The 9,622-nt window shown below is 41.6% G+C and overlaps 1 protein-coding gene across 1 annotated transcript; it reads right to left on the bottom strand.

Moving 5' to 3' along the window:
• Window positions 1–390: 390 nt before the first annotated feature.
• On the bottom strand, window positions 391–5,451 carry LOC124664101 (uncharacterized sugar kinase slr0537-like). Its single transcript, XM_047201699.1, has 8 exons — window positions 5,284–5,451; window positions 3,534–3,797; window positions 3,375–3,446; window positions 3,248–3,286; window positions 3,002–3,109; window positions 2,810–2,907; window positions 2,506–2,617; window positions 391–841 (listed from the first exon to the last, which is right to left on the bottom strand). The coding sequence occupies exons 1-8, from the start codon at window positions 5,449–5,451 to the stop codon at window positions 593–595; spliced, it is 1,110 nt and encodes a 369-aa protein (XP_047057655.1). The 3' UTR covers window positions 391–592.
• Window positions 5,452–9,622: the final 4,171 nt, after the last annotated feature.

Here is a 9,622-nt window from a genome sequence, read left to right as displayed (position 1 = left end):
CTATTCGATGTACATAGGCTAGTGCTTTGAAGATGTTGCTCTAAGGAGCTTGCTACCAAGTCGGGGGACTGAGTGGTATTTAAGGTGGAAATCATCGTTCTCCTACACTATGGTGGATGGATAATTATTTACTACGAGATGAATGCCTGAGTGCAATAGATGTGTTGGTAGTTTGGTACTCGATACAGGGCCACCTGCCCTGCATATTGTTCCACGATGGATCTGATCAACTTTTCCAGATAAGGGCATGAAATTGGAATCGACTTTTATTTCAAATTTAGGATGTGGTTTTCTGTTGGCTTCGTTGGGATGTAAAGCAAAACTACTGCCAACATATGAAAGCCATTTCTCGAGGACGCAAGAGGTTTGATTCAGTTCTCTCTAGAAATGTTTGGAGGAACATGTGCCACTATTACTCATAATGGGGTTCAGTTCATTCGATAAGCATCGTCAGTTCAGTTCGCTGCCTACTCATTCCCATTCATGGGAGATCAATGTGAGCAAGCACTTGGAATGATACAATCAATCAATGGCATAATACAAGCTTCTTATGATTGAGTAACCAAAGGCATGACGAGTCCCATTTGGATCATCAGTTCTTGAGTTCCGGGGGCACCAGCCCACCGGCGTGCATCTGCTTGTACATCCACTGCCAATTCTCAGGCCTCACCTCACCGCCGAGTGCCCTGATCACGGACCCGCCGCTGCATGCACCGACCTTGCAGCACTCCTCCAGGGGGAGCCCTTTCACCAGCCCATACAGGAAACCGCTCGCAAACAGGTCACCTGCGCCCGTGGCATCCACAGCGTTGCTCTCCCCTATTGCTGGCACTTGAACTACCTGCATGCACACATCAGTTTGTTCAGCTCTGCAAGTTGAAACAGCATTGTGGCTCAACTATAGCTAGCATCTGTAGTATTTCTCTTGCTTCTAGAGAAATATAGCTAGCGTAGCTTCAGCATTCAAGTCTAGCTGCCATTTATCTCCACTACTTATAAAAGAGAGAACTTGGCAGGAAAACTAAATCGTAACCGTCAATATCCAGGTTGTGATTCACTTGTTCTCCCCACCTCTCACCCCCATAATTCACGCGCCTTGCCATCACGAGTCTCTGCTGCTCTATCCTGGCAGACACGCGCAGTACAGGATCGCACGATCCAGATCGTGTCCTTTCCACGCGATCCCCCCACCCGCCGCTCGAGAGCCGTTCCTGGCGCTGCCTCTTGACCGTGGCGCAGCTGGCGCTGCCTCCCCGTGTGACGACGCTGTTCCGTGCAATGGCTCGTGACCCACGCCACTGCTATTGTCCTCACCAGCTCATATTTATGAGTTTGGTTGCACCGATAACTTCATAAGTGTATTAAAATTCCTTGGTCAAACAGTTTTGTACCCAAGGAATGGTTAGAGTATAGAACGAATTCAGGAACTGAAATGGATATCCTCAGTCAGGGTATATCTTTTTACATATATTGCTTGTAATACCATCTTTTTTAGGTACATAGGATGTAAGGTAGAACAGAAGTTTGCACCTGCTGAAACTGCAACAAGTTGCATATGCAACCTTGTGAATTGATGGTGAATAGCTCCCTACAAGAGTTTCCTTTAAAATATTCTAGCTGGAGCTCTCAAAGGCACAACACGCAAGCTTGTGAAGAACGATTGGGATGTTATAGTGTGCAGATCATACACGATGTTCTTAGAAAATTCTTTATATGTTATTTAAGCTTACCACCCTTTAGATTGATGAACTATGTGTGTTCATATTGTAGAAAATCTAGCATCGGCTTGATTTAGAGGGGTAAATTTCTGCCAAATGTACTGATGTTTTGTATTTTGTATTAGGGAGCTTGTAATGTATTCTTAATTCAATTTATTTCAGTGAAGACGCACACTGTCAATGCAAAATATGCTTGGTTTATGATTTGGATAATTAAAGTATAGTGCACAAGTCGTGCGCTCCACCTTTCAAACATTCCAACTATTTATTTCAAAAAAAAAATCGAGAATGAATTTCAAGTTTTTTTGCGTGTGCTTGTCTCTAATCTTTGGTTTATCATTCCAGCACATTCTTGGTTTACCATTACACTTTGTCCTCGGAAAGTCAATATTGCCACTTGCGGGCGTTGCTCTCTCTTCTTTAAAGAATGAAACTGTGCCGTTTTCATAAAACAAACAAAGTGCACCAAATAATCAATGATAATTCTTTGCTGAATTCTAGCCGAAGTGTATTTTCAGGGTTTATCTTGGGTGTTTGGGGGAGGAGTATGTTGAGCTTGCAACTCTTGGTTTCAAGATAGACTTAAGATACATGTCAAGCACTACAAGTCGAGATAGACAAGGTAGCATCGTCAGTTTTCCTTTAGTTTTCAGATGGATCCAATGCATATGTTGATTTATGAGACGTGTGTTTGCACGTGCACGCTTAATAGTCAGAAGATAGAGGAATATTATCGATAGTTTGACCCATGTGATTGTGGTTGCCACATAGATGGCATGAGTCTCACCTGCTTTCCATGCTTAGCAAGGCATCCCTTTGATGCGAGGGTCACCACAGCCCATTTGCAGTACTTGGACAAGAATGCAAGTGCCTCCTCTGGATCAAACGTTAGCCCTTCCCTGCAGATACATGTGTGACAGTTAAATTTCAACATAGGATATGAACAAGGCCTAGCAATAAGGGAATGAAAATGGACAGTTTGCTCAAGAAAGAAAGCTATTAAGGAAGAAAAATAATTTGTTTTCCAGTTGGAATTTAACAGTTTCTTTGTTTTCTTATGCAGAATGATATATAATTATAGAGAGAATCACCCTATGATCTCCCTAGCTTCATCCTCATTGGCGAAGCAAAGGTCAATGTTGCCTGTCTCCAAAAGGGTAATTAGTTGCGACCTATAGTCGCGAACCATCTGCATCAACGAGATAAACCAAAGAAACTAAATCTGACCATCTTTGCAAATTAAAATCAACTGAGCAATGAGGTTCTTAAAGCTGCAGTCAGACCTCAAAGCTAGCCAAATCTAATGATACCGAGAGACCTTCTTGTTTTGCAACCCTGATCGCCTCAACAATCTGGCCAAGATTTTGTTGTGCATATCTCACAACCAGCCACTGCATCACATCAATATCCAATCATAAAAAAAAGGCATCCAGATCAGACAAATGTGTTGCAGAATTTTCTTTTTGGGACAGCAATATATGCTGGAATATACATGCACACAATGTAGAGTAGAAGGAAAAGGAAGCCACCTTGGAGCCTTGGAAGTCCTCCCTGGTGAACTCGTTGGCCTGTCAGATGGACAAATTGTGGATCAAGATTAAGATTGTTGAGAAACAATAACTATATAACGTTTAAGACTGTCAAACAAAGGGTTACCTGTAGCTTGACTGCACTAGATAGGCATGGGCGCATAGTGCGATTGCCACTTGCATCAACCAAGCATGCACACTATATAATAGGTACTCTTTTCAGCCTTTTCCACTAAGTAGCAAAATAAGGGAAGAAACATAACATTGGCGTCGAATTTGGGACTACCTGCGCAGTGTGCCCCTTTTTTGCCCTTAATCTTGTGAGATCTACACCACTAAAGCTCATATTGTTGACAAATAAAACACCTTGGTCATCGTCTCCACGAGCTCCAATTATTCCAGTTGATATCCCAAAACCCGCTGAGAGCCCTCGAATTGTATTAGCGACACTACCACCGGCCATAGTTCTTACTGGAGAGAGGCCGTCGCTGGAAGGAAGGATGAGAGCATTCACTTCATTGAGAATATGATTCAACTCCTCAAAAGATACCTGTGAAGCATAATACAATCATCAAATAAATTCACAACATAAAAAAATGAATATAAGGTTTACTATCCCCATTCAGTTTTGTCAGATAAGTCCTATTATATTTGTAAATCTTGTCACACATAGCTCCAAGATCCCATGAAAATAACGCATGATGTAGAGCTGTAGATGAAAAAAAAAGGACAGACACATTGGTGTTCAACCTGTTATTAGTATTAGCCTAATAGGCTAATAGCTAAGGCCAAAGATGAAGTGAAAAAATGATGAGTTTACTATTTCGTTTTACACTGATAACTATTTCTATAAACTATTTGGACTTTTAGTACAAAAATATAAACAAATATTCCTTGCTATTAAACTTGTACCAAAATAACAAGGACTTGCAAAGCTTCAGCAAGGTAAACTGTAGAATCTCCTATCTCAGTCCCTCAGTAAGAGAGTAGATAATTTGATAGATATAGTGAAATCCCACATAATAAAATATATAGAAAGCCAAAGGTTTGGTCCCCTAATGAACAAATACTCTAGAGAGGTCAACAGGACTCAGCAGCTTGTTGTTTTAAATGTTCTGAGTGTCTGCGTCATATGATGATGTGCTAAGGTCATCACAAGTAATTCTTCCTTCATTTCTTTCCAAAATATCCCTAATACACTGGAACCACAGTTGAGCATGAGAACGACACTATTAACTAGACAAGATATGGATCCTGGCAGCCTGAAGCTATATCCCGTGTAAACGGAAAGTCAAGTAGTTTCTTCTGGTTCACAACATGTACCAACTCCGATACCTAAACAATTAAGATAGTCCATGGACCAATCAGTTTGCGCGACATAAAGCCTTGTTTGACAAATCCAGAAGTGTGCAGGCCAAACCATCTAACAGGCCTTTCTACAATGAAAGCAACAAGTATCTGAACCTAACCAAACTAGTGCTATTGCTATTTTTATTTGAACACAATGCAAAGATGAGCAGAGCAGTACGACAGGGTACAAAAAAGAAACTGTTCCTGTTATGACATTATTATGAGGTGTAACACGCAAGACCAAAACAGAAACTGGCGAGTCAAACACTTCCAAGAAGGCAAAAAATAATGAGAATCTTTTAAGAACCACATAACAGACAGGGGAAACCACGCCGATTTGTAGGCAGGGGAGCAGTTCAGTTACATCTTACACATAGCTTTTTGGGAATTCCGCAACAAAGAATTGAGGATATAACGATGTTATTTTAAGGACAGTGGATCTAAATATCACATGGCCAGCGGCTGGGGAAACAAACGGCGCAATCAGTGAGTGAGCCGAGTTTTTTCAAGCTGAAGTGCTGAACCCGCGAGACTTGCAGAGGAACACATGGGATCCACCAGCAACCCAATAATGGCAGACAAAACGGGGAGAACAATTACAGGAACATGGTGTCCTGATATAATACCCGAGCGAGGTGAATTACGACGACTGTTGAAAGAGGGAAGGGTCAGGACTCAGGACGGACCTGCTGCGAGCCGCCGCGGTCGCCCGGGACGCGATCGAGGAGGGACCAGTCGACGTGGGCGACGTGGTCGATCAGCGCCGACACCTGCAGCCCCAGCACCGCCGGCGGGTCCGCCGCCGCCCTGCCGGCCGGCCGGCCTGGCTGCTGATGATCTGCCTCGGCAACCATGGTTCCCCTGTGTTTCTCTTGGGCGCGCGCTCCTCCTACCTCCGCGTCCACCCACCTCTCGTGGAGCGGTGGTGGCTGAGGAGGAAAGGGTCGCCGCCGGTGGCTGCGTGGCGCTGCGCAGTGGGGCGGCGGTCGGGGTTTGTTGGAATTGAAGAGGGGTTCGCTTTTTATAGAGCGGCGAAGCAGAGGACGGGGTCTATCTTCTTCGGCACTCTGCTGCGTCACGAGTGCTTGGAAAAATTGGATATTTCACACATGGGTAAGGAGTAAACAGTAAAAACGCAAACATATTAATGAAAAACTTCAGAAAATATGAAATATTTTTTCCATGTATGCTATAATATTTTACTGAAAAACTTTGTGTCCTGGCTACCTGGGAAAAAATGGGAGTTTTATGGTCCGTTCAGCGTACCGTCTTGACTTTCATCCTGCACTAGAGGCGTTGAGTCATGGCCATAGCAGTTCTGCACCCAAGGGCGACAGGAAAATCTGGAATTTGATTTGGCAGGCCTAGGTTCCCCAAAAGATGCATATTTTTTGCTTGGAAAGCAGCGATATCCACACTTGCAGTGCGTGCAAATCTCCACAGGTGAATTTCGACGATTGATCCGGCTTGCTCCATTTGTGGTGCTGAAATAGAAGATGGTTTGCATGCCCTTGTGACATGCACTCTGGCGCGCGAGCGCTGCGTGAAGGAATGAGACAGATATGGGACCTGCCCATGAAAGCGTGTTTCGCGGGATAAGAATGGGTCATTCAGCTTATAAGCAACATACCGATGACCTCACTAGCGAAAATCATTTTTCTGCTGTGGCGGACATGGCATCATAGAAACAACTTGGTTCATGGTGATGGGAAGACCTCTATATCTGCGTCGATTACATATTTGAACAGCTATTGGGAGTCTTTCGCTAATGCAAATACGGATACCCTAACAACCAAGGGCAAGCAACCTGTTCTACCTAAACGAGCTAACAGTTCTGAGGGCCCATCAGATGTCTCGTGATGGGTAGCACCGACAGAAGGGACGGTAAAAGCTAATGTTGAAGCTAGATGGGACTCTACAAGCACAAATGCGGGAATTGGAATTGTCTTGAGAGATCACCTCGGTCAAACTATTCTCTCTAAATGGAAATTCATTCCCCGTTGCCCAAGTGCGGAGGATGCAGAGGTCTTAGCCATCCTTGAGGGTCTCACGCATCTGATTAATCTGCGATGCATCGCAAGTGTCTTGGAATTTGATTGCTTACGCTGTCCAGACCATGACGAGTAAGGACATCGACAGATCATCTAGCTGCAGTTTATAAGCAGAAGGGAAGGAGCTGTTGAGGGTTTATCAATATATTTGTGTTACCAATGTGGATCGCATGAGCAATAGCATGGCTCATGTGTTAGCGCATTTAGGCAAAAAGGGCACTAGCGGTATGCTTTGTGGCTCCGCGCCGGCATCAGTGTCGGCGTTGGTTGCAATTGATGTAAACACATTGGGTCGACGAGGCCCTTAGCTTCTTAGGCTTACGATCTCTTCCTGATGTAACCATTATGTGACTATGGAGCGGCAAGTTTTCTACGTACTCTTTTTCTTACCAGGGTACCGAAAGAGATTGGAAGAGTTTTAATGGGGTGGCTTGTTTGCATAATATATTATGGTTCATCTTCAAACAAATAATTATATGTTGTAAAAAGATCATGAAGAAATGAACAGTTGTGCGGGCTCAACACAAAGAAATAAGCCCAGTGCAATAAAAATTAATTTCACAACACTATGTATTTCTTAATCGCAGAGCGGCAAAAGTGTTTCTTTTAAGAAAGAGGAACTTATATACACGACACGGAAAATTAATTTTAATTAAAATTTTCTTTTTTCTAAACTTGAAATACTTTACACGTGAGCACATCTTCAAGGTGCAACTTTGAATTATTGTAATCCCTTATGCTTTTTTACACCCTACTCACCCAAAATGTTGTTGTACTAGCATATTCCATTCACTTTTTTCATTTGCTGCGGCTTATATTGCACTCAAGAGTGTGTATCCATCATAATGCCAAGATGGTGATACGATTACAATACCACCAACAGTGATGACCATCGAAAGATAAAGAGAAGAGAGTACTGGATGAAACTTACCATTCAGAAGGTATGAACCCTAAAGAGCACTATATATAATAATGGCTAGCATACACCCCTCCCCCACTCGCAAACCACTTGATACTAAAAAGGTAGAAAAAAACTGAATTTTAAGTAAAGCACTTCATTAGTGCACAAAGAGAGAAGAGACAAAGAGAGTCGTTGCCATGTGACTTCTCAAATAGAAGAAAAACAATATGTTTGAGGTAATGATCGGAATTCATCGGAAAACTAGAGTAAAGGAAACCATTATTAAGTTTCAAGGGGACAAATACGAAAATGTGCTATTCCCTCGGATCCATATTACTTGTCGTGTGTACTGAATCATCGACAAGTAATATGGATTAGAGGGAGTATGATTTTCCTGATTTTCAATTGCGATAAGTGCGATAAGGTTTTTATGTTGGGTAATCATCAAAGGCTCATCCTCGATGATAAGAGACTGCAGGTTGATGGATCCAAAGCTATGAAACATTGTTGTCTTGGACCAAGAGATGCACTCACATGCAAGTTGATAAATTTGTCAACACTATCCAGTAAAGGCCAATACTGTACGAAAATAAGCACTTTATTGTGCTATATATAGAGTCGTTGAGGTTGTACACCGTCGGCTCGAAAATAAGGGTCGCAAATTTGTCTAGGCTCATATATATCTAGACATATTTTTATATGCAGATACATGTAAATGGTGACAAACCTATCTCGTAAAAACATTTCATGTATCGTACACAATGTGCCCTAAAGAAGAAATGAGGTGAGATTGGAAAGGTGACATACTGACATGGAGACGTAAGAATCTCTTATCATGGCTTCTCTGTCGTAAGCCATACATGGTAGCACAAACATATATATATACTATATATTAAAGTTGAAGGGGTTTGCTTGCACCATAGTGCTCCACCTTGATGCACTGTAGACATCTATTTTAATCCAATCAATCTCCGCCACATAGACTACTACAATGTGCTTTTGTTTTTTTTTTCTTCTTTTTTAAGACATTTGGATTATATAATTTTACATGCAACAATTTTTTATCTTTAATTTTTCGGATGTATGTCTACCTCTCAAACAAAAAAATTACCTACATCTTCAACAATAGTTTTATGTCTCTTCTTTTAAAACTACTTGCTGGTATTTTTGCTTGACACGCCTTTATAGCCATATTTCGTAGACCGTATATTTTTTAGCTCCTTTTAAAAAATACTTGATGGTAATCTTATGGCACAACTTTCCAGCCTTAATATTTGATGCAACTCGATTTGATACATATTTTAGGCCGTAACATTTTGACGTTAGTTAGCCTACTTCTTCGGTTGTATTTTCCCAACTCCTTTTATTTACTCGATGGTCATTTTCCGGTATAACTTTCCGTTTCAATCAGCCTGCGCCATGTGGCATATGCTACAATATGTTTTTTTATTTTTATTTTTTCTCTTTTGGGACTTTTGGTATTTCAATATTTCAGGATGCATATTCCAGCGAAGATAATTTCTCAACGGTGCAATGCCATAGTAATTTCAACCTCAAGTTTAGTTTCGGCAATATTTTTTCGGGAGGCGGTAACTCCCTTAATTTTTATAGAAAGCAATTTCTCAGTAGATATCTTAAACATTGCCCATGTCAACTATGAACACGTCGTTAACTACCTACTATTAATTATTTATGATTGCATATTTCTCCGTAGTTCATATTGCAACGACGCTTAAGGGTAGTAATTTTTACACGAACCTTCAACCTCAACCGTGGTTCTCGACAATAATTATCCACCAATATTTTTTAGTAGTGCATAATTCTTCAATGGTGATTCAAAAAGAAAAATCCAACATCCGCCCCCTCTGTTACTCGGGGAAAATAATATTGTGTTCTTCTATGATAACATCAAAAAAATATACTTACTCCACCATCCGTCACATTTTCACCTCGGATGGCCTTCTTCTACAATAACTTTAGAAGATAGATTTACTCCATGACCCGTTGCCTCTTTCGGCCGGAGAAATACTACCATTCTTTTTGTAGCAACACCGAAAACAAAAGCATTCCACC

The sequence above is a fragment of the Lolium rigidum genome, chromosome 6, assembly GCF_022539505.1.
Source record: "Lolium rigidum isolate FL_2022 chromosome 6, APGP_CSIRO_Lrig_0.1, whole genome shotgun sequence".
NCBI classification, from domain to species: Eukaryota; Viridiplantae; Streptophyta; class Magnoliopsida; order Poales; family Poaceae; genus Lolium; species Lolium rigidum.
Note: the sequence above shows the minus strand (reverse complement) of the source record. Positions and strands in the feature narration are given on the sequence as shown.